This window comes from Fundulus heteroclitus, chromosome 9 (genome assembly GCF_011125445.2).
Source record: "Fundulus heteroclitus isolate FHET01 chromosome 9, MU-UCD_Fhet_4.1, whole genome shotgun sequence".
Taxonomy (NCBI): Eukaryota; Metazoa; Chordata; class Actinopteri; order Cyprinodontiformes; family Fundulidae; genus Fundulus; species Fundulus heteroclitus.
In genome coordinates, this window is record NC_046369.1 from 7,601,335 (window position 1) to 7,625,299 (window position 23,965).

Sequence of the window (23,965 nt, forward strand, 5' to 3'; positions counted from 1 at the left end):
CAGGTTTTAGACCCCTGCTTGTCAAAGTGGGATCCCAAGCACAGTTTTAGCACCCTAAAGAAGTCCAGTCTCATCGGAAAATGTGTTTTTCTGTCTTATCTAAACTTAAGCAGAGATTAACTAAAATATTTTCGTTGTTTAACTGAATGGTGCATTTTTACCACCTCTGGTAAAAAGCCTTAACACAAATACACGTTTTATGACGATAATATAATTTTGCCATACGAATCAAAGAGGAGGATGGTTCAGTGCTGCTCTAAAGAGTGACATCCATAATGGGATATATTTTAAAGCTTTTGTTACACATAGTTTTTTTCTCAGGTGTGTCAATAATAGTGGAGAGCTATCCCTTAGTTTCCTGTCAGACAGTTGGCTGGAAACACTTTAGAGGATGTCTTATTAGTATGTTCTTCACCCATAAAGGTGATTGGTGCTACCAATTCTGTATAAAAGCATTTGGATAAACAGTTATGACTATTCTAGGCTTCTGATCTATTTCTTAACTTCATTCATCACACATTAACTACTTACAATGTACCTTAACATGTCTTTTCCAGAGCCTCCAGTTATCGATGGGGACCTCCACTCCAAGCGAATTGAACCTCTCGGTGGCAATGCCGTCCTGAACTGTGAGGTTCGAGGAGACCCGCTGCCAACCATCCAGTGGAGCAAAAATGGCGTAAACGTTCAGATCAACAGCCGAATCCGTCAGCTTGACAACGGCTCTCTGGCCATCTATGGCACAGTGGTAGGAAACGACACGTACAAAATATTGTGGTTGTGCCTCGCAAAAGCAACAATAGCTTTTAAACTTTGCCATGTGAGCAAGTTAGTCACCTGGAGGTGCACAGTTGTTACTGTTCAGGCAGAAAAAAGGTAGAAAAGCTGCGACATACAGCATCCAACAGGAGCAGAAGACGGATGGACTCGCCTCCCGACGTAAAACTTTGACTTGTGAATCGACAAAGCTGGGCAAATTGTTTTGTGGTTTCAAATAAAACGTCCGTCAGACGTTGTCAAAGCAGCTCTCTCTATCTGACATCCATGATAGTCAATCTTAAAAACGGCACAGGCAGTACTGGCCAGCCTCGATGACCCCCTCTCAGACGAGCTTGTGCTTCTCCCCTTAGGGACTCCCAAGGGCCAAAAGTAGGTATAAATCCTCCTTTATACAAATTTCCCTGCTGAGAGACAATAAAAATTACTCTGACTCAAACCTAAAAGGCTTGCGGCGGAAATTACACCAATAGGATGGAATAAATGTTATACAAAGTCTCGAAACTTTCAGCTCGTTCCTGCTAAGGCTGCTATATCTCATGGTTATGCTAACTTTTATACTTTTTAAAATATTTTACTTTTTGTGCGTTTTTATGGTTGCTCCCATTAAAACCTTGAAATTCTTCTAATTCTTCCAATTGTTCTAATTGTTCTAAATCTTCAAATTTCTCAAATTTTTCAAATTCTTCAAATTTTTCAAATTCTTCAAATTGTTCTAATAGTTGTAATTCTTAAAATTTTTCAAATTGTTCAATTTTTTTCAAATTCTTCAAAATTTTCAAATTCATTCAAATTTTTCAATTTCTTCAAATTCCTTCAAATTTTTCAAATCCCCTAAAATTTTTACTAATGTTTCAAATTCTTCAAATTTTTCAAATTCTTACAATTCCTTCAAGTTCTTCAAATTCCTCCAAAATTTTTCAAATTCCTTTAAATTCTTCACATTCTTCACATTCTTCTATTTCTTCTAATACTTAAGATTTTCCAAATTCTTCAAATTTTTCAAATTCTTCAAATCCCTTCAAATTCTTCATTTTTTTTCAAATTCTTCAAATCTGATTTCAAGTTTTTTTCTGCTACCTTTCTCTTCTGCAGGGATCTTCTGTATCTTCTGCTCAAATCATTCTGCAGATTAGCGTTCTCATTCGCTGTTACGCAGGAACAGCTTTTTCTAGTTACCATTTACTTTGCCATTTACCATTTACTTTGTGTCCGTCTCTCTTATAAAGACCCGATACTGTAGACTTAAGTTTGTTGCTGTAGCATGAAAAAAGGTTTGAAAAGGTATGTATACATGAATATGATGTAAACAAAAAGATATTGACGGTATGTCTTTATCGTTAAAAAATGTGTTTGACAGAGTGAAGATGCGGGCAGCTACATGTGTGTAGCAACAAATGATGCTGGCGTGTTGGAAAGAAGTGTCACCCTGACACTGCAGAGTAAGCCTTTACCTGTGTCAGACCGACGTTGCTGTGATTATGACGTTTCATTTGCGTAGGAAAAAGGAAGGGACGTGCCCACGAGAGAGCTAATCTAACAGACGTCTCCTCTTTTATCAGGCGCACCCGCTATAACTCTAGAGCCAGTCGGTACTGTTGTGGATGCAGGTACGACTGTAGTTCTTAATTGTCGTGCGGAGGGTGAGCCTGCGCCTGTGATAGAGTGGTCCCAGGATTCACGCCCCCTGCTGGCAAACAGCCGCTTCTCCACCTTGTCCAATGGCTCCCTCCGCATCACCAGCGCCCAAAAGGAGGACACGGCTGAATACGAATGTGTGGCCAGAAACTTGCTCGGATCCGTGCTGGTCAGTGTCGCTCTCACTGTACGAGGTTAGTTTCTCTCTTTATCAGTAAGAATGCTATACAACAGCATTCTCATATATTGTTTTCCTGTTTTTCTTTATTATTATTATTCCGTCGGCGTCTAACTACTCCCGCATACTTTAACCGATTTCAACAAATTTGGTATCAAAACGTTCGGCTCGTTCCCGGCATGACTGCTATATCTCATGGTTATGCTAACTTTTACACTTTTTAAAATATTTCCCTTTTTGTACGATTCTTTTTTTGGCTGTTACCATTGAAATCAATGCAAATAGATACAAATTCCTTCATAATTCTTCCCATTCTTAGAATTCTTCCAATTCTTCCAATTTATCTAATGGTTCTAATTCTTCAAATTTTTAAATTCTTTCAATTTTTTTCAAATTCTTCAAATTTTTTCAAATTCTTCAAATTTTTCACATTCCTTCACATTTTTTCAAATTCTTTAAAAATTTTCAAATTCTTCTATTTCTTCTAATTCTTAATTTTTTTCAAATTCTTCAAATTTTTTTAATTCTTCAAATCCCTTCGAATTCTTCAGTTTTTTTCAAATTCTGATTTCAGTGTTTTTCAGCTACTTTTTGTCTTCTGCAGGGATCTTCTGCATCTTGTGCTCAAATCATTCTGCAGATTAGCATTCTCACTCGCTGTTATGAGGAACAGCTTTTTCTAGTTCCATTTATTTCTATGGGCGGATACTCACAAATACTGTAGTATTATGAAAACTAGGGCTGTGCATAAAAATCGATATAAAGATTAATATCGATATTTTTAAAAACGATTTAATATCGATATTCTAGCTTTCAATATCGATATACCTCCCAACCTCTAGGGGGCGTTATTACAGCGCAACCATTACAGTTCACAGCGAAGGAGAGCAAGTGAGACGAATTTGTGGAACGGCCGACAGGATTTTAGAAGCTCCTTTGTCCCTAAAATCAGATGTTTGGGCACATTTTTGGTTTCTGTGACACGTTAAATGCATTGAAGCAAATACAATTTATTTTCCTGTTAATATGTCTGTGATCAATAAATAGAACATAAACATAATATTTGGCTGATTTTGGTGATTGAATCACTGAGCATTAATTCAAAGTAATAAATATCGATATTGGAATCAAAGCAAGCTGAGCTATGTATCGAGAATCGTATCGTATCATGAGCTGTGTATCGAGAATCGTATCGAATCGGCTCATCCTAGATGATACCCAGCCCTAATGAAAACTGTTCAAGTAATTTTGTTGTTAAATTTTGTGTGCATTCGTAAATCAGAAAATTAAAAGCGATGGCGTGCAGTTTGTTCAGAAAGGGTTTTCTTTTGCAGTCCATGGGGGATTCTCGGAGTGGACTGAGTGGGGCCACTGCAGTGTGTCCTGTGGCGCCGGTATCCAGAAGAGAGTCAGGCAGTGCGACAACCCCTTACCTGCTAACGGAGGCCGTCACTGTGCAGGATCAGACGCAGAAACACGCAGCTGTCAAGGAAAACCATGTCCAGGTACTTTAGTGAGAACTTTTGAGAATTCTTCCAAATAAAAAAAAATCCTGAAACCAAACCCATTTACTTTGATCCCTGCAAAGTGGATGGTAACTGGTCGCAGTGGTCTCCGTGGGAGGAGTGTTCACACACCTGTGGTCAGGGCAACAAAACAAGAGTCCGGAGCTGCAGTAACCCACCCGCTCAGCACGGGGGCCGTCCATGTGTGGGGAAGGCGGTGGAAGCTATCATATGCACCGTCAGACCATGTCCAGGTTAGACGGTTTACTGTTCATGTAGCTAAAGATGATGAGGATGTGCTCAGAGAAACACTTGCCAGTCAGTTTCATTTTTTTTTCTTTCTTGTTGCTCTTGTAGTGGCGGGAAACTGGGGTTCTTGGCTATCATGGAGCCCATGCAGTGAGACGTGTGGGAAGGGAATACAATCCAGGATCCGACTGTGCAACAACCCGCCTCCAGCTTTCGATGGGCAGCAGTGTGAGGGCACAGACACCCAATCACAGATCTGCAAGGAGAGACCATGCCCTGGTAAGAGACCGCTCGAAGAAAGATGCTTGCAAGGGTTGTAAGAATACATCGATCCGCAGCGATATATGGATTAAACGATGCAAAGTTAAAATATCCATATCGTCAGTTTTAAGATACACGTTTATTTTTTTAAGTCCAGGCATGAGACTATAGTAAACAGGTGATCTAATAATATTTTAAAATGAGCAGAATGCTGTTTTGACTTAAGTGTCTGATACCCGTAAGAGCTCAGAAATAAAAAGGACAACTTGCATATTTTTTTCAGTGACTTTATTTCAATGCAAATAATAGTGTTAGATGGGCAGATGATACAGCATCATATCAATCACATTGATTGGAAACCGTAAACGACTTTGTGATATTGGCAAATATCATTTTGTCATCCAAACATGACATGGTATCATGATGAAGGTGCTGATTTACACCCCACTTTCTAGTTAAAGTTAATTTAGACCTAGAATTAAAAATAAATGGCTGATTTAGAGGTTGCATACACTCACTAAGTTATGTAATGTCATTAATTTCATGCTTTTAATGATGTGTTTTAACCATTCCATTTTTCAGGAGGGAATGATAAAGCAATAAACCACCTTAATGATGTTTTAAAGGTAGAATTTGGTGCACAAGATTAAATAAACTGAGGATGTTCCTGGATCAACACAGAGTGAAAATGATAGATATAGACAATAAAGTGTACACTTACATACCCAATAATATTTGGATAAATGTAACTTTGTCTCCAGAAGAATTACACACATTTCTTGTCGCCATGAGCAAGATCCTGGCATAGGTCTGGCAGAAAAATGCATCTCAATTATTATCAGAACTGGTAGAACTTATTTAAACTGACAACAACCCAGCTTTTATAATATAATAGAAGTTACCTTTACTCTCCCACACTGGAGCAGTTCGGGTGTAACAGAGGCAAAAAGCATTGTGCATGAGTTTTCAGTAAGGCGTTTATAGCAGAATTTGAATGTTAGCCTGTTTTGTCCCTTCTTAATCTAATTTTAATGTGTGTGTTTTAGTCCATCGTCCCGTTGGAAAACCCAACTGTGTCCAAGTTTCAACAACCAGACACAGTGGACACATTTTTAAGGTTCCCTCCAATCAACTTAACCTGTTATTGCAACAAAACAGTGACCCCAAAGACATTGAGACCAGTATTGGATTGGTAAAAAGCAGACTAACATTAATCTTCTGGAATTTATTTCCATCTCAGCTCTATAAGAAAATACATGGACTATAGATAAAAGGCAGATTTGTTCCAGAAAACCAGTCAATTTAAAAGAGATCTTCCATTTCCAATAAAAACTGGTCAAATTTAAAAAAAAAAATATTATTTTTCTGGGGTTTTGTGGCTCATTTTTACAAAGTAGGCTGACAGGAAAGGGTTTTTTTTAGAAAGAGGGGAAAAAAAGCAGCAAAGGACCTCAGGCTGAAATCGAACCCAGGTCAGCAGCTTGGATGACTAAGGCCTCCATACATGGGTCGCGCTCACTACCCTGTGCCATCGGAGCACGCCATGTGTCATGCATGTCGATGAGAAGTGAACGTATAGTAAATATATCACAAGCTCTGCAAATAATACATGATCTCAGCCTCTAATATTGCTCCATTTGTGCTCTGCAGTGCATGGAAAGTGGTCATCGTGGATGAGCTGGGGGCCCTGCAGCGTGTCGTGCGGTGGGGGGAGCAGAGAGCGGACACGCCTCTGTGCAAGCCCTGCCCCCCAGCACGGCGGCAGAAAGTGTGAGGGCAACGATGTGCACACTGATTTCTGTAACGGCGACCCCTGTCCCAGTGAGTTTTGAATAAAATAAATAAGACACATGTTTTGTTGCTTTATTTGTGCATTTCTTAACCCTTTGCACCACCTTGTCAGTCAGTGGTAGTTGGGGACAGTGGAGCAGCTGGGGCAGCTGCAGCAAGACATGCGATGGAGGTCAGATGAGGCGCTACAGAACCTGTGATAACCCTAGACCTGCTCACGGTGGGAGAGCTTGCGCAGGAGCTGACTTACAGACGCAGAAATGTAGCACTGCTGACTGCCCTGGTGAGTCAACATGATTATGCTGTGTTTCTCTTGGCATTATACATGAACAAATACCTAAATGCTATGAAATCCTCTGTTTTTGTGATGTATTATTGCAGTGGATGGTAACTGGGGCCTATGGCAGCCGTGGGGAGGATGCTCTGCTTCCTGCGGAGGAGGAGAAAGAACACGAGTCCGACTTTGTAATAGCCCCTCTCCCAGTAACGGTGGCCGGCCTTGTCCAGGGGACCCCACCCAGCTATCCAGGTGCAACAGTCATGCATGCCCAGGTAATGACATGATCACAAAGGTGGTAATTAACATATACTTCTGTATAGTTAGGATATTTAATTTTTAGGATATTTAAATATAGACAGTTTGTCATCAAGGATTTTTGGTGGTAGCAATATTAAACATGTTTAATTAGGCCATTGACAATAAGTTCACAGATTAGATGTGAAAAGTATTTCACAGATAGATAAGATAAAAGATCAAATTATTTTTTAAATTATTTGAAATAAAGTGCAATGTCACCATGAATAGGTATTGAGCATATTTCATACCAAGTAGAAAGGCCTTTTTTGCTAATCACAGCTTGAAGACATCTGTATGGAGAGAATAGTTGCCTATATTTCTTAAATGTGCATTTGATTAAATCTCAAAATCTTGAATAATCTTCTGGTTATTTATGTTGGCCTCCTTTAAAACAATTGCGACAAGCACCTGGTTACGGCCCTGACGGTGCTCACTGGAATATTTAAAAGGTCAGAAATACACCTCAACGTCATCAATAATAATCAATAATAATATTATTGATGATCAACATCATCAATAATAATGCTGCAGTTTTTAAAATAGCTTTGCTTTTACTCACTAGTGAGATGCCTCTTATATACCTACCTTATCATACCGTGGTAATAAGAAATGTTTTCTAGGCCAGCTATTAGGACGAAATGAGCTGACATTTATTTGTGCTGCTAGGAATCTTTCTAAATAGGTATTTTTTGGGCCCTCTTTACCTTTTTGAAGGCAATTTTCAGCACTTATCCCTTGTCTCATTCCACTTTATGACACGCAACTTTACTAATGTTTTGATTTCTATGTATTTGTGGAATATCCTACTTGGATTTTTACCATCTGGTGTGAATGTCTTGTTACGAGGCACATTATAAATACAATCACAAAGAAGATTGTTGTGCTTTTATGCACTCATTTGATTGATTGATTGATTGATTGATTGATTGATTGATATAGCACTTAGCAACAACCAACTAAGGTGACTGAGTCACTTACATTAAAGTTACATCACAAAAGAAATACACAAAAACAACAATAAAATGCCATTCTACTGCATGGTATGTAAAGCCTGTCTACAAAGATAAGTCTTAATTCTGTGGTCAGAACACATACTACTATTGGACCTCCTTTATATTTTCAATAGATTTAATCTATTTTAGGTTGACATATTAGCATTTTTAAACTGGCAACTAAAATGAGGTCAATATCTCTTGGTATGTGAACCCTACTGTGATTTCTGTTGCATTTGTTGGATTATTTTCTATTTTGGGAACCTCTTAATGTAAACGGCAGGTGTGTAAAAAGCCGGGACATAGTTCTGCACATTCTGTCTGGCCAGTAATTGGGGCTTATTCATTATAGCTTTTTTGTTGATATATAAACATACCCTATTTCTTCTCAGGTGGACCACAGAAAACCCGAGGAAGCATCATAGGAAATATCAACGATGTTGAGTTTGGCATCTCCCTACTAAATGCCACAATCACTGAGAGTAACTCCGGCAGCAAAACCATAAAAGCCACTATTTCAAATGTGCCAAGAACCTTAGGTGAGTTTTAAAGACGCACCTCCTTTTCATTCAAAGGTAAATAGTTCAACTGTAAAACTGAATGTGCAATATTTAAATCCAAGGTCCCGCCATGAGGAAACTCATCTCCATACTGAACCCCATCTACTGGACCACTGCGCAGGAAATAGGAGAGGCCGTTAATGGTTACACCCTGACAGGTGGGATCTTCAGGCGAGAGACGCAGGTGGAGTTTGCAACAGGTAGGTCTTCGTTATGGTCAAATTTCAGATTAACTAAATAACGCCACATTGAAAATGAATCAAACTGGCCAACTAAAGTCTATTTCAACTGGATTCTGTAAGGTGAGATCCTGAGGATGACCCACGTTGCTCGAGGCCTGGACTCTGATGGGGCTTTGCTTCTGGACATCGTAGTCAACGGCCATGTCCTGCAGCTGCCTTCGCACGCCGAGATCCACATCAAGGTAAACGTGAATAAAGGTTTGAGGAAAAGTTTCTTAAGGAGAAAAGTATGAAGAAAAAAATAGTGCGAAACAATTCAGCAAATGCTTTTTTTTTATTTGTTCTTGGATAAATTAGCATTTTTCTTTAAATTGTTCAATGCAAAGAAAAGGGTTGGAAAATGTTTTGAGGCTATTAGCAGCATAGGTACAATGTTAGAAAGAATTTTCTTAGTTGAAAACAAAATGGTGATATTTTTTTTAATAAATGTATTTTACAAAATAGTTTATCATTCTGAGACTATTTTTTAACCATAGAATCTATTTACACAATTTAGTATTGTTTTTACAGAATCCAATGTAAAAAAAAAACATGTTGAAATGAAAGTTTTTTTAAAGCTAAAAATAGCTCATTAATGTCTGCAGAAATATACAGTAGAAATGAATGACAACTTCTTGTTTTCCTATTGATTATACAGTTGTTCCTGTTTTTCAGTGCTGTTTCTCTCTTAGACATAGCTATTGGCTCAACTCTTATTATATGTACATTCTTTCATTCTCTAGACATGAAACTTGTTTCTTTCCTAGATGAAGCCAGGTGTGGGGCTAGGATTGTCATTGCTCTTTTACTTTTCACATAAAAGGTGTGAGGGATTGCCGCTAAATCAACAACTTAATGTAAGCGACTGTCTACTGTCGCTAAATGCTAATCCAGGTGGAGTGAATGCAGCAAGCCAAAGTGGCTTGATGGGTTGAGTAGTTGTCTGGCAACCAGAAGGTTGTGGGTTTGATTCCAGCTTTCCCTTGCCACATGTTGATGTGCCCTTGGGCAAGGCACTTAACCCCAAGTTGCCTACTGAGCTGCATCTTGGTGTATAAATGTGTGCGTTAGTGAGAGCGACTGGGTGAACGTGGCTATAGTGTACAGCGCTTTGGGTGGTCAGCACGACTGGAAAAGCGCTATATAAGTTCAGTCCATTTGCCATTTTTACCGTTTAAGTTGAGGCCAGATGAGTTTTTAGTTGCTTTTCAAAAAGCTCAACAGAGTCAACAGACCTCAAACTAAAAGCGTTCCAAGGTTCTGGTGCTACAGCTGAAACGTCAGTTTAAAACAGCAAGACCTCATATAAAGCTCTGGAAAATACATTTAAAAAGGAATCTGCAAAGAATTTTTGTGCTCATTGGAATCTGTTGAGGGAATTCAAAAGTCCAACATTGTTGATGTAAATCTGGTTTAAACATGTTTTTCAGTTAAGGTGGGTCAACAAAGGACTAAGGACATAAAAGGGTTAATTTTACCGCTAATATGAAACACATAATTATTGTTCTACAAAATATATATTTTGTAGCTCTTATTGTTATATTAATGCACCTAGATTTTGCTACTTATCACTGGAAGTATTTTTCTCTTGAATCTGTTATTTTTTTATATGAAATCAGGAGAGTAAATTGCGTCTTATACATAACGAATAACTAAAATGTCAGTGGTGTCCTACAAAGCATTAATGAAACTAGAATATCTTTCGGGAACTGATGAATAATACTTTGTGGTTTTTTTCAGGACTACACAGAGGATTATATTCAGACTGGTCCTGGTCAACTGTACGCTCTGTCCACCCGCATGTTCACCATCGACAACGAAAATGTGCCCTACTCCTGGAACCATACCATCTCCTATGATCCGACAAAAGGAAAGATGCCCTTCCTGGTAGAAATGCTCCATGCCTCTGCCATCAGTGCTCTCTACCACCCCCTGGAGGAAGTGTTGGAATACAGCATCCAGGCCAGTATCAGCAAAGGTGAGTTTAAAAAAGCGGAAAGGATAAACTCTTGGTGAGATTTAGGCTGCGTGACACGTTTCATTTTCACACATACTTTTTCTCACCTCTCATTCCGACATAAAATAGTGGCTTTTGGTGCATAGATATTTTTTCTAACCCTCATCCAAAAGATAAACTAAGATTTTACTGAAACTTTTTCCTATTTGCACTTGAAACCACAGCAATAATGGCATGTTTACCTTTGTTTTTTAACTAATTTTGTCTGATTAATTTTCAAAATAAGGGTCTAACAATGTGCCTGTGCACACAGTTTCTAGCAACCAAAATATCTTGGAGGCACATGTAACTTAGAATTTTTTTTTTTTACAGATTCTCGCAAGCAATGCTTAATTCAGCTCATGCCAAACATGTCCTCTGTTCTGATGTTGAAATAGTTCACTTCTTATCTGTCCAAAGAAAATGTCTCCGCTAGACATGGACTTTGTCCACGTTTAGTTTGTCAAGCTTTCAAGCTTTAGGTCAGCCTTTAAGTTTTTCTTTCAGAGCAAAGGTTTTGACTACAAAAGTCAACAGGCATACACTTTCATATCAGCAGTAGCAAGGTCCCATAAAGATGCATAATGGCTTTTGAAGACCTATTTAAGCATACTACAGTCTACTTTTAGGTTGAACTTGCTTGGATGGCCAGACCTGGCATTGTGGCAGCTGTTTTGAATGCCCTCGGTTGCTGTGTAGTAATCATGTGTCATCAAGACCTCTGACTTGCAGTTTGGGTTTTATCGTGGTGCTGTTTTGTTCCAGGTGACCGCAGTAACCAGTGTCCTCGTGGCTTCACTTTGGTGTCTGCTGGGCCTTACTGTGCAGGTTAAGTGTATTCAACCACATCTTGCGGCTTTTTTTTTGTCAATACAAACATTACTAATTATAACTGTCTGTTAAATAAATGCATCTTTGTGGTATTTATGATACAGATGAAAATGAGTGTGAGGTTGGGAACCCCTGTTCTCATACCTGCCACAACACCATGGGAACCTACTACTGCTCCTGTCCACATGGCTTCACCATCTCAGCTGATGGCAAAACCTGCCAAGGTACGAAACACCGTATGCAGCCACACAGTGCGTCGATTTTTCAAAGTTAATGTCACTATCCCAACCCACTGCACTTTTGACTTGCTCTTCATCTGTGCCTTAGACATTGATGAGTGCTCCCTGGGCGGGAACATGTGCCACGGTGGACAAGAGTGTGAAAACGCCATTGGCTCTTATCGATGTGTGATGCGCTGTGGCCGCGGCTTCAGGAGAACGGCTGATGGGCTCGGCTGCACTGGTACTGCAACAAACGCAGCTAAGTCGTTAAAGGTTGACGTTGTGGTCTGTCCGTCTTTGAAACTAATTTGCAGCACATTCTACGTCACTCAGATGTGGACGAGTGTTTGGAATCCCATCCGTGTCATCAGCAGTGTATGAATACCATAGGAAGTTATCGCTGCGCCTGCGACCCGGGCTTTCAGCTCAGGAATAGACGGTGCATAGGTGAGATGACTACCCCTCTTTCTTAAGTTGTTTGTGTGTAACTTTAGACCAGTTTACACACAAATGATTAAAACTGGAACCTTAAACGGAAACTAGTCAGGTGAAGTTCCTCAGGGCCCCATTCTTGGGCCACTTTTCTTTCTGTCACCACATGACAGTAGTCCCTTGCAGTCAACAAGCGAGTGTTCTTATGGTATCAATGATTGAATGGGTCAGACCTTTTTCTAAATAATGCAGAAAAGTTGTTATTTTAAGCCTCAAAGGTGTGGGGTTAGAGATCAGTGCTTAAAAAGACCCAGTAAAGCTAGAAACCACAAAGCATGCAATACATTTAGTTGCAGCTAAATTTTACCAACCATATATAGTCTATTACTAAATCAGTACCAATACCTTAACATAATAAGAGGTTTTTTTTATGAAAACAAGACGGAATAAAAGAGGCATGCATTCATTTTCAGAAAACCAGATTCAATTCAATTCAATTAAATTAAATTTTATTTATATAGCGCCAAATCATGAAACATGTCATCTCAAGGCACTTTACAAAATCAAGTTCAATCATATTATACAGATTGGGTCAGATTATACAGATTGGTCAAAAATGTCCTATATAAGGAAACCAGTTGATTGCATCAAAGTCCCGACAAGCAGCATTCACTCCTGGGGAAGCGTAGAGCCACAGGGAGAGTTGTCTGCATTGTACATGGCTTTGCTGCAATCCCTCATACTGAGCAAGCATGAAGCGACAGTGGGAAGAAAAACTCTCCATTAACGGGAAGGAAAACCTCCGGCAGAACCGGGCTCAGTATCAACAGTCATCTGCCTCGACCGACTGGGGTTACAGAAGACAGAGCTGAGACACAACAAGAGAGACAAAGAAGCACAGAAGCACACATTGATCTAGTAATCTGTTCTACATTAGATGGTAGTAGCGGGTGAGCCATCTTCTCTGGATGATGTCATAGTTAACAGAACGCCAGACCAGGTGTACCTACTATGAAGAAAAAGAGAGAGAGCAAAAAGTTAAAAGCTGAAATGACGACAGTCATTTCAATGTAATACAATGCAAAACTGGAGAACAGTAGACTGAAGAACAGTAGAAATCAGTAGAGTGAGAAAATTAGACCCTGATGTCCTCCAGCAGCCTAGGCCTATCACAGCACAACTATAGAGATAGCTCAGGGTATGAGCCACTCTAACTATAAGCTTTGTCAAAAAGGAAAGTTTTAAGCTTAGTCTTAAAAGTAGACAGGGTGTCTGCCTCACGGACCAAAACTGGGAGTTGGTTCCACAGGAGAGGAGCCTGATAGCTAAAGGATCTGCCTCCCATTCTACTTTTAGAGACTCTAGGAACCACCAGCAGACCTGCAGTCTGAGAGCGAAGTGCTCTGTTAGGAACATACGGGGTAATCCGAGCTCTGATATATGATGGAGCTTGATTATTATCACTTTATTGAGGTCTTTAAAGGTTTCTGTAAAAGAAATTAATCAGGCTACGTTCACACTGCAGCCTGAAGTGACCCAATTCCAATATTTTTGCCCATATGTGACCTGTATCTGATCTTTTTATGACAGTCTGAACAACACAGATCGGATTTTTTCAAATGCGACCCAGGCCACTTTGATATGTGGTCATAATTCCGATACATATCTGATTTTTTCAAATGCGACCTGTGTCTGTACGGCCGGGTCGCATTCATCCGACCTGTACGTCACTGATACTTGACAAACGTCACTATTCTGCGTCCTGCTATGCAGAAGCGGGAAAAAAGACGACATCCATAGCGGACAACAATGAGGGATGAGGGAAAGCTCTGATTACAAAAGAAATGAATGACCGCAAAAATGCGCGCCAGCATTATAATCCATGTTTATTTCCGCAAACACTGAGGACGCTTGCTATGTGTGACGTCATCGCGTCCTCAAAATATGCATGCGGGACACTTAAGTTGTATGAATTCAGTTCACACAGGAGATCACATACAAGTCGCATATATTTGGAAATGTGAACGACCACTCAAAAAAAATCAGATTTCACACTGCAAAAAGGGAATTAAAATAAGTAAAAACTTCTTGAAATGATTGTAATTTTCCTTGATTTGAGCAGGTAGATAAGACTATTTGCCAATAGAATGAGATTTTTGCACTTAAAACAGGAACAATTCATCTCTAAAATAACATAATTAGACATCCTGCACTTGAAATAAGACGATGGAGATGAATTGTTCCTATTTTAAGTGCAAAAATCTTATTCCATTGGCAAATAGTCTTATTTTCCTTGCTCTAGTCAAGGAAAATTACAATGATTTCAAGAAAATTTCACTTAATTTTAGTTCTGTTTTTGAGCATTAAGACCTGCAGTGTGAACGTAGCCTCAGACATTCGAAGCTTATCCAAAAGGCCGCTGTCAAGACTCTTGACTCACAATAGGATGATGTTTGTAAATCATAGATCAAAAATAAACTTAAGTCAGCCTTGAACACTAAGACACTTAAAACGTGCTTGTCAGGTATTAACCATGTAGACCATTGCTATTTAAAGACCTGCTATTTTATTCTTTCTGGAGCCAGAAATTAAGCATCAGTTCCCCAAATCAGCGCTGGGAACCTTATTGTTTGAGGTAGCCTACCCATGAAAGTCAAATATTATTATATCAGTACATTTTTGTCATATCTGAGTTGTTTATATAATTAAATTTTACATTTTACCTTTTCTTCTTAAGTCAGTTTTCGATTATTCCTTTAATCCATTTATTGTCTTTTAATGTAATATTCCTTATGTGTGTTAGTATTTTTTTTACCTTTTGTATAAATGGTGAAACAACGATAAATGTACTATGCCTTTAAGTAGTTTGAATCATAAAGCATTTTTCTTTTTTTAATGGACAAATGATCTTGTCTTATATTGTCCCAGACATAAACGAGTGCAGGCAGAGGGTTTGCCGTTTAGACCAACAGTGTAAAAACACGCGGGGTGGCTACACCTGCATCGACCTATGTCCCAACGGCATGACCAAAAGTGGAAACGCCACATGCGTGGGTGAGTGTCTGGCCGTTCAAGACAGAGAGCGTCAGCGGAGGAAGAAACCTGAATTAAGTGCACGCGGTGATCATGCTTTGCCTCGTGCTTGCAGACATTGACGAGTGCAGAGACGGCACCCATCAGTGCAGATTCAACCAAATCTGTGAGAACACCAGAGGCAGCTACCACTGTACATGTCCGCGTGGTTTCAGATCTCAGGGAGCAGGACGCCCGTGTGTCGGTAAGTAAAAAATCTTGTGTTGTCTTCCAAACATATACTACTAAAGTACTTTTGAATATAAAGAAAGGTAAATCTGCAATATGGTGGCAAGCTATATTTAACTTATAATCAGTTTTGCTCATTCGCTGCACTTTACTTCAGCTCTCTTGCTTCTGTTTACAAATCATATTGCTTAAGTAGCTTGGCTCTTTAAAGTAAAAATGAAACTCACCATCTCCTCCAGAGTGCGCACCATATCCTGCCACTGCATGCTTATGTGATCAGATGCTATTAAAACTGTAGACTGAGTCTTTACGGCAAACAACTCGCTTTGCATATTTATGTTGAGATGGAAAAGCTGCAGAATTTTCTTGCTTGCTTTGCTTTGTAAGCGTATGGATTTTTCAGCATTTTTGTGTTTCTTTTGTCATTTGCAATTACTTTGAGCTGCAGTTGTTTTTATTCTGCGCATTTTCCTGATTGATAGTTGCCCCCTTGGGCTTTCTCCACGTTTGTATCACATCTTCCTCCTCTGTACTTTCAGTATGCCTTCCTAACCCTTCTCGCCACAAACATTATTCACCTATATACAACACAGTGAGTGGGTTAAATGTGAAATTTATTTAATCTGTAATGGTGATTTTCTTTTTTTACAACCTGCCTTTTGATTTTTTAAAGGAGCAATAAGCAATATTTCATTATTTTAGATAGAAAGAACTAAAAAATAGGTATGTGAAGAGCTAAAGGTAATATTTCAGATGGAATATGCCGTCACACCACATATCTCCATGTTGTACTCCCGTCTCTTGTTTACGTAGCCGGGCTGGGCGTGTGTGCATGTATGTCACAGACCAAGCTGACTGTTTTGTTGTGAAATTTGAAAACTCTAAACGCTTCATTCAGCCTAGTGAATGTAAAACAGGACCTACCAAGACCAGCACCTCTGCTATTTGTATGCCTCTGCTTGGTTTCACTTTCTTTTGATTCTCTCCTTTCTGCCACCTTTGCATTTGGACCCAGCTCCTATCTGGTCTTGCTTTGGCATTCAGTTTTATATTATCTGTGAAATATTATCCCCTATATATATATATATATATATATATATATATATATATATATATATATATATATATATATATATATATATATATATATATATATATATATATACATACATATATATATATATATATATATATATATATATATGTGTCAGTTGAACAAAGAAAAGCCAACTGCAGTAACACATATATCAATAAAATAAACTATCTTCTTTAAATCACAAAATATACCACTTTTAAAGTGTAATTGTTTTAAGTTTAACTGTCTATTTTACTGTATATCCATCCATTGTCTTCCGCTTATCCGGGGTCGGTATAATTAAATTCAATATTGCCATCAACATATATATTTTTAATAACCTCACAAAATTGGTAATTTTTCCAATCCATTTCTATCCCACATCCCAGACACCTGGCATTTTAACAGGGCTGTGTATACTTTTCACTGTGTATGTACAGACAGTATAACGCATATGTGTGTCATGGTATTGACAAAAAAATGTTATCAAAACTGTATAGCATTATTTATTTATTTAAATTTCTGTGAACACAACAAGCAAAAAAATTAAGAAAAAAATGCAAAAAACACAATTGCTGCATTAATGCTGCTAAGAAAACATTGACAACAGCTGGAATAATGTTGTTATTTATTTCTCTTTGAGAACACAGCTTAGGCTTTTGAAAATCAGCCATTTCATATGATCAAGGCAGTCAAATAAAACATTTATTTCAGATCAAGATATTTATAAGTCAGAGATGTAAAGACTACAATAAAATAATGGAATTGCTTCTTGCCCTTCTGGTCCTCAGGCAGTAACACTGACAGCTATTATTAGCCATTTAATTAGTCTGGCTGGTTATGCCTGCTGCTATGGACTTCTAGCATGGTCCCTTTATTTTCAGAATTACCTTTATAACAGTACTGGGCGACGTCCTGTAGTTTCCAGCCCATAACGTTCCAAGCAGATGCCTTACTGTCTTGAAAACCGGCGCCCTGTAAATGCCTCACTAAATCCACACTGTTGTAAACATTAAAAAGTGAGAGCTCGTGATTCAGTACAGCCTTGAACCAGAGAAGGGAGGCTGCTATAAACTCCACCCACTACAGAACTTTCTATAGCAGCTTATTAAAAGAGCTTAGATCTGTGGGAGTGGTGGGAAATTCACAAACGACACATTCAGCCAACTCAAGCCAAGCATCTCATTACATTTCTCTCTCAGAAACATGAAAATGTTTCTGCCACTTTCTTGAGATTAATAACACCCCCCCCCCCCCCCCCATCTTTATAGTTAATTACTCCTAACATGATTTCTCTTCACTTATCTTTCTTTTCTTTCTCCTCCAATATTCCTGCCTGTCCCTTTGTTCTGTCCGTCTGTTTCTGGTGCTGGTCGTTCTTTGTGCCGAGGGCAGACATAAATGAGTGTGAGCGGCTCCCTCAGCCCTGTGCCCATCGGTGCCTCAACACTCCTGGTAGCTTCAAGTGCACCTGCCCGCCAGGGCGCCACCTGCTGGGAGATGGCAAGTCCTGCGCTGGGCTGGAGCGTCTACCCAGCTACGAGAGTTACTCGTACGGCTACCGCACGTCTCAGTCGTCCCCCGAACAAACGCCCAAGCAGCGGCTGTACCACAGCTTCGCCTCTCACAGCTACAACTCCTTCACCGGCACCACGAGCAGGCGCCACGTGACCCGTGACCGGAGAGAGGCCCACAAACGCCCCTCCGGGCAGGAAACCCCCACTTGTAAGGAAGGTTTGGAGTCCAGGGGTGGCCGCTGCTTAGGTAACTATGTTAGAACGGGCAATGCTGACATGAGGGAGGAGGTTCGACGGAGAAAGTTCAGAGACCTGATGCTGCTTGTTGCTTTAAATGTGTTACAAACGGGGGAAGAAACATCCGTCTTGTGTTTCTTTGTGTGGCACCAACAGATATCAATGAGTGTGAAGTGAGAGACACCTGCCAGCACGAGTGTGTGAACACGCCAGGGAGCCACCGGTGTCTCTGTCCCGCCGGGTACCGCCTGATGGCAAACGGGAAGACCTGTCAAGGTGAGACTCTACCTGTGCTCTCTCTCTCTCTCAAACAAAGCAGCATCCTCAGTCTAGATTCTGCATCTCGTTTCACAGCCTCTTGCATGTTTCGATAAAAAGCCAACAAAGCTTCTGCGTTAGGAACCGGCCTGTACTCGCAGTGATGAGCTGTCTGCTATGCCCACAGATATAGATGAGTGCCTGGAGCAGAACATCCAGTGTGGAGCCAATCGGATGTGCTTCAACACGAGAGGAAGTTACCAGTGCATCGACACACCCTGTCCTCCAAACTACCAGAGGGATCCAGCCACAGGGTAGACATTCACGGAGATTATTTTACACACCGACAGCTACGCCAAGCTAACTTTATTTATTTAAGCCCTTTAAAAAACAGCACAGCTGACCAGAGTGCTGAACAAAAATCAACAGCATACCTGATAAGCACATAAAATAAGTTACAATCAAGTAGAGAAAATACAATATTAAACACGGAAGAATATTATAAGTAACTTGAGTAAAATACTATATAAAATGCAATGCACTCACAGAAGCTCAGAGAGACCATTCAAATATTTAAAAACAAATAAAAGAATCTTGAATTGAACCCTAAATTGAACAGGCAACCAGATTTATTTGCTTTTGTGTACCGATTAAAAGGCGAGCAGCTGCATTCTGCACCAGCTGGAGACGAGACCGGGTTGCCTGTGATACACCATAATACAGAGAGTTGCAGTAATTCAGGCATGTTGTGATAAAAGCCTGCATTACAGTTTCAAAGTCCTGTTTTTTTTAAAGAATATGTTTCACCTTTGATAGTTGTCTCAGTTGATTAAAAACTGGATTTCACCACAGAACTGATCTGCAATTCAAGATTAAAATCACTGTCCATTTTTACCCCAAGTTTGGCGTTAGTGGGTTTTATATGTTGATCCAGAGGGCCAAGCTCTATAGTTGACAACCCACTGGAGACTGGGGACTAAAACACAAAACCTCTTTGCTCTTTTTGTCATTAAATTTAAGGAAGAGTCATCCAGGCTCTTACTTCCTCGAGGAATCACTCAAACGGTGATTGTGCAGAGTAGGTTACCTCGTGTTTCAGGGGAACATAAACCTGGCAGTCATCAGCATAAAGATGGAATGCACAACTGTGCTTCCTGAAAGTAGAGCCCAGGGGAAGGAGGTGTAATGAAAAAAGCAGAGGCCCAAGCACTGAGCCTTGTGGGACCCCACAGGAAAGGGAAGCAGAAGAACATCTGAAATCACCCAAGCTGACACAGTAAGTCCTTTCAGTCAAGTAGGACCTGAACCAGTCTAGAGCAGTTCCCCAAATGCTGATGAAGTGATTTTAGAGAGAAATTAAAATGCTGTGATCCGCAGTGTCAAATGCAGCTGTTAAACCCAATAAAACCAGGAGTACGCAACTTCTGGAGTCAGTAGCTAAAAGAATGTCATTTAAAACCCTGAGCAGTGCACATCTGTGATGTGACTTAAACACAGACTGAAAAACCTCAGGAATATTATGTGCTGTTAAAAAAAAATCCCTTAACTGTAAATAAACTGTAAATAGAACAGATTTTATTCCAATATTTTTGAAAGAGGCAGCTTGGAGATTGGCCTAAAGGCAGACTGGAGGTGAGAGAACGAGGGAGGCAGCTTGGAGATTGGCCTAAAATCTGACAATACAGTTTGATCAGGGCTGAACTATGGTGTGTTTCCAATCATTTGGAAAAACACCTGAGGACAGACTACTGTTAATAACAGCAGGAAGAGGAGACCCCAAAGTACAAAATACTTCTTTAAAACACCTTGGTGGGAGCGCATCCATGGAAGATCCAGAGGGTTTAAGATGAAACTCCTTTAAATAGTTAAAAGTCACCGGCTTGAACTGGTGAAAATGTGAACATGTGACTAAAACTGGTGGAGGAAATAATAGGACAGGATACTATCTGAGCCCGAACATTTGCCACCTTAGTCACAAAAAAAGTGTAAAAACTCTTCACAAGCCTGGAATCAAGGTTCAGTATAAACCTGAGTATATTATAATTTATTTTAATTTTATGTGGCAGAACATCACAAAGTAGCACATAACTGTAAAGTTGAATGAAAACTATTTTTATTTACCCACCCCTTCACTCTGGTACCTCTGGATGAAATCCAGTTCTATCATTTGCCTTCAGAGGGTAATAAACTGAGTCCAGCTGTGAGTATTTTTTTTATTTTTTTGGTATTCTTTTTGATCCATTGTATATATGAAGACTCACTGTATATAACTGAATGCACCTTCCCTACTCTGCACCTTCTTGTATGAGCCGATGTGACGAGTGAATTTCTCCATTGTGAGATCAATAAAGACTATCTTATCTTATCTTATCTAATCTTATCTTATCTTATCTTATCTTAAGGCCTCAGAGGGTTGTTGGTGAACATTAGTGAAGAAAACTGTCATTAAGACCAAGGAACACAGCAGACAGTTCAGAGAGAGAAGTTTAAAGTAGGATTAGGTTATAAAGGGCATCCCAAACTTTGGACATTTCACATCGTACACAGTTAAATCCATTATCCTAAAATATAAAGGGTATGGCACAGTTGTAAACCTACTGAGTCTACAGCAGCGATCACCAACCTTTTTGAAACTTAGAGCTTCATTGGTGTTGTCTCATACGAAGGGCTACCAGTACAAACCTTTGAACTAGAAGAGTCTGCATTCACCTTAACTTTATGTAAAATAAACAAATTTTTCATGTTTTTTATAGATATTGTGATTTTTAAATCTATATAAATGCAAGTGTGAATAAACAGGAAGAGTAACGGAGTAAAATAAAGTTTTAGATTCAGCTCACTGGTGGATTGGGCTTTTTTATAAGAACAATTTGCGGGCGCCACATGTGGTCCTCGGGGGCTACTTGGTGCCTGCGGGCCCCATGTTGGTGACCCCTGGTCTACAGGATCAGGCAAGGTAAGCATTAACCAGAGAAGCAGCCAAGAGTCCCATGTTAATGCCGGAGAAGCTGTAGAGATCCACAGCTCCGGTGGGAGAATCATTTCACAGGACAATTGTTGGTGGTGCACTAAAAAAAATCAGAGAAGTGGAAAGAGGAAAGCCATTGTTGAGAAAAAGCTATAAAAAGTCCAAATTATCGTCAATCGCCATGTAGAGGACACAGGAAACGTGGAAGAATGGGATCTGATTAGATAAGATCAAAATGAAACTATTCTGTCATAATTGAAAAAAAAAAAAACTAAACGATGTGGCATCATTGCTGGGGTGGTTATTCTCTCCAGCAGGGACAGGTGAGCTTATCAGAGTTGGTGGGAAAATGGATGGAGTTAAATAAATGGGAGTCCTGGAAGGTAAAATGTTAGAGGCTGTATGACGCTTGAGCCTGGCGTAGAGGTTCAAGGCCAAGACTTAAAAAGATATGTTCACTTTTACTTTCAATCCAGTCAATATCTTAAACGAACTGCAGTTCTTACTGCATTAAAGGCTAGAGCTAAAATATTGATTTAGAAAGAGAACAATTTAAACACAGCAATCCTCTTTGACAGCAATCACTTGATCAGCCAAATCTGGCTCCCAGCCCAGTCAGTCACAACTAATTTTACCCTGTAGCAAGCATGTGAGCGAAGCCTTTGGTTTTCACCCTGCAGGTTCTGCTTGAAGAACTGCCCACCGAACGACCTGGAGTGTGCACTGAGTCTATATGCGCTGGAGTACAAGCTGCTGTCTCTTCCCTTCGGCATCGCCGCCAACCAGGATCTCATCAGGTTGGTGGCCTACACACAGGATGGCGTGATGCACCCAAGAACCACCTTCCTGGTGGTGGACGAGGACACCGAGATACCTTTCGCCCTCCGAGACGAGAACATGAAGGGCGTTCTGTTCACCACGCGTCCGCTGCGAGAGCCCCACACGTACCGCATGAAGGTACGAGCGCTCTCTTACAGCGAGGATGGCGCCGTCGAGTACCAGACGACCTTCATCGTTTACATCGCCGTGTCTGCCTACCCCTACTGAGAGCACTTTAAACGACGCGAGATGAAGGCGTAAAGGCCCGAACCGCGGTGACGTGGTTTCTGGACATGTGGCCACGTCAGTCGGCAGGCTGGAAGAGAGACTGATGTTGAGCGTGTGTGTGTGTGAGGACAGCGAGCGCTACGGTTCTGACAATCTATGGATGTAAATTAAAGGGAATATGAAAGAGACTGTTTGAAGAAATGGGGATAAAAACTTTTACTTTCTCCTGTCTCCATAAAATATGTCAGTAAGAATTTGATTAGTTTAGTTTTTTTTATATATTTTGTCTTGACATTTTTTCCATCTCATTTAGAGTTATTCCCTTATACTCAGTGTGTAATTCCATCAACCTGTTTTTACTTTACTGGAAAGTGGTTGAACGTCCTTTGCAACTAACCTTCGGTCACTTACAGTAGAGATCCATGGTGCTCATGTTGGAAATTAGGACGTTTCCACATATTTTCTTCTGTTTTATGGCCATTGTGGCAACTTGCTCACTCAGCGATCAATTAGTCAATTATCTTTCCAGGACTTATTACCAGGGTGTGTTTTTTATTTTAACTTGTACATAATGTTTTAGCTCAAATTGTGTTGCAGAACTTCTACTAATTTTATTGGTTTTTGTAATGAAATTAAATAAACTACACTGAAAAATTTAAATATTTATGTCAGTAGCAGAAATCTTCTTAGTGGCACAAACTGTTAAATTCAAACTTTTTAAGCATGAAAGCTCCTAATCTGGATTCTCAGACATTGAGATATAACTTCAAGTTGGTTAGAAGACATCATATCCACTTTATGGTATTTTCTAATAGACCACGTTGGAAAAAACAAAACCGGCATTAATTCATAGGTGATCTGAAAGTAAAAGATGGGTAATGGGCTTTTATGAATATCTTCACATTGTCATCTGCGTACATTTTGATATTGGAATTAAACAAACATCTGGTAAATCATACCAGTGAATACAAGAATGGTCTAACTGAGCCTTGTGGGCTATTCCTTTTTGTTCTGGCAACATTATCACATTATATTTGAAAGATAAAAGTTGAGCTCATAGTAACACTAAAATTTTATAAATCTCTTGAAATTCTCAAACTTCAGAACGCAATATAACTTCCACCTGGTTAGAAAACGTCACACAGCGAGTTGTGCTTTTCAGTAAATACGATGGGTTTAACAATGGAGCCCTGTTGGACCTCTACAGGGCAGTCAAGTTACGATTTAATTACACCAACATAGACACATTGCTTTGTTTTGGCAACTTTCCTACAGTATTCCTAAAAGAGTAGAAACCCACTAAGATACTGAAACTGATGCAAATCTTTTTTTCTCTCTCCTTTAAATGGTGCCAATTCACAACAAATTTCATT

General features: G+C 39.7%; 1 protein-coding gene across 2 annotated transcripts in view; it reads left to right on the top strand.

The window, feature by feature from the left end:
- The window catches only part of hmcn1 (hemicentin 1), a 130,193-nt gene extending 106,549 nt beyond the window's left edge, over positions 1-23,644 (top strand). The window contains exons 85-107 of one of the 2 annotated variants that reach the window (XM_036140937.1): positions 558-748; positions 2,138-2,219; positions 2,340-2,609; positions 3,928-4,098; positions 4,182-4,352; positions 4,456-4,626; positions 6,259-6,429; positions 6,512-6,682; positions 6,781-6,951; positions 8,361-8,507; positions 8,591-8,728; positions 8,831-8,952; positions 10,490-10,727; positions 11,511-11,573; positions 11,681-11,800; positions 11,904-12,038; positions 12,131-12,244; positions 15,158-15,283; positions 15,378-15,506; positions 17,961-18,329; positions 18,476-18,595; positions 18,765-18,891; positions 22,226-23,644. In XM_036140937.1, coding sequence (XP_035996830.1) covers positions 558-748; positions 2,138-2,219; positions 2,340-2,609; positions 3,928-4,098; positions 4,182-4,352; positions 4,456-4,626; positions 6,259-6,429; positions 6,512-6,682; positions 6,781-6,951; positions 8,361-8,507; positions 8,591-8,728; positions 8,831-8,952; positions 10,490-10,727; positions 11,511-11,573; positions 11,681-11,800; positions 11,904-12,038; positions 12,131-12,244; positions 15,158-15,283; positions 15,378-15,506; positions 17,961-18,329; positions 18,476-18,595; positions 18,765-18,891; positions 22,226-22,592 — 3,884 coding nt within the window. In that variant the 3' untranslated portion in view covers positions 22,593-23,644. The remainder of the gene's footprint in view (positions 1-557; positions 749-2,137; positions 2,220-2,339; positions 2,610-3,927; positions 4,099-4,181; positions 4,353-4,455; positions 4,627-6,258; positions 6,430-6,511; positions 6,683-6,780; positions 6,952-8,360; positions 8,508-8,590; positions 8,729-8,830; positions 8,953-10,489; positions 10,728-11,510; positions 11,574-11,680; positions 11,801-11,903; positions 12,039-12,130; positions 12,245-15,157; positions 15,284-15,377; positions 15,507-17,960; positions 18,330-18,475; positions 18,596-18,764; positions 18,892-22,225) is intronic. The other variant, XM_036140936.1, reaches the window with a different exon arrangement.
- The last annotated feature ends 321 nt before the right edge of the window (positions 23,645-23,965 follow it).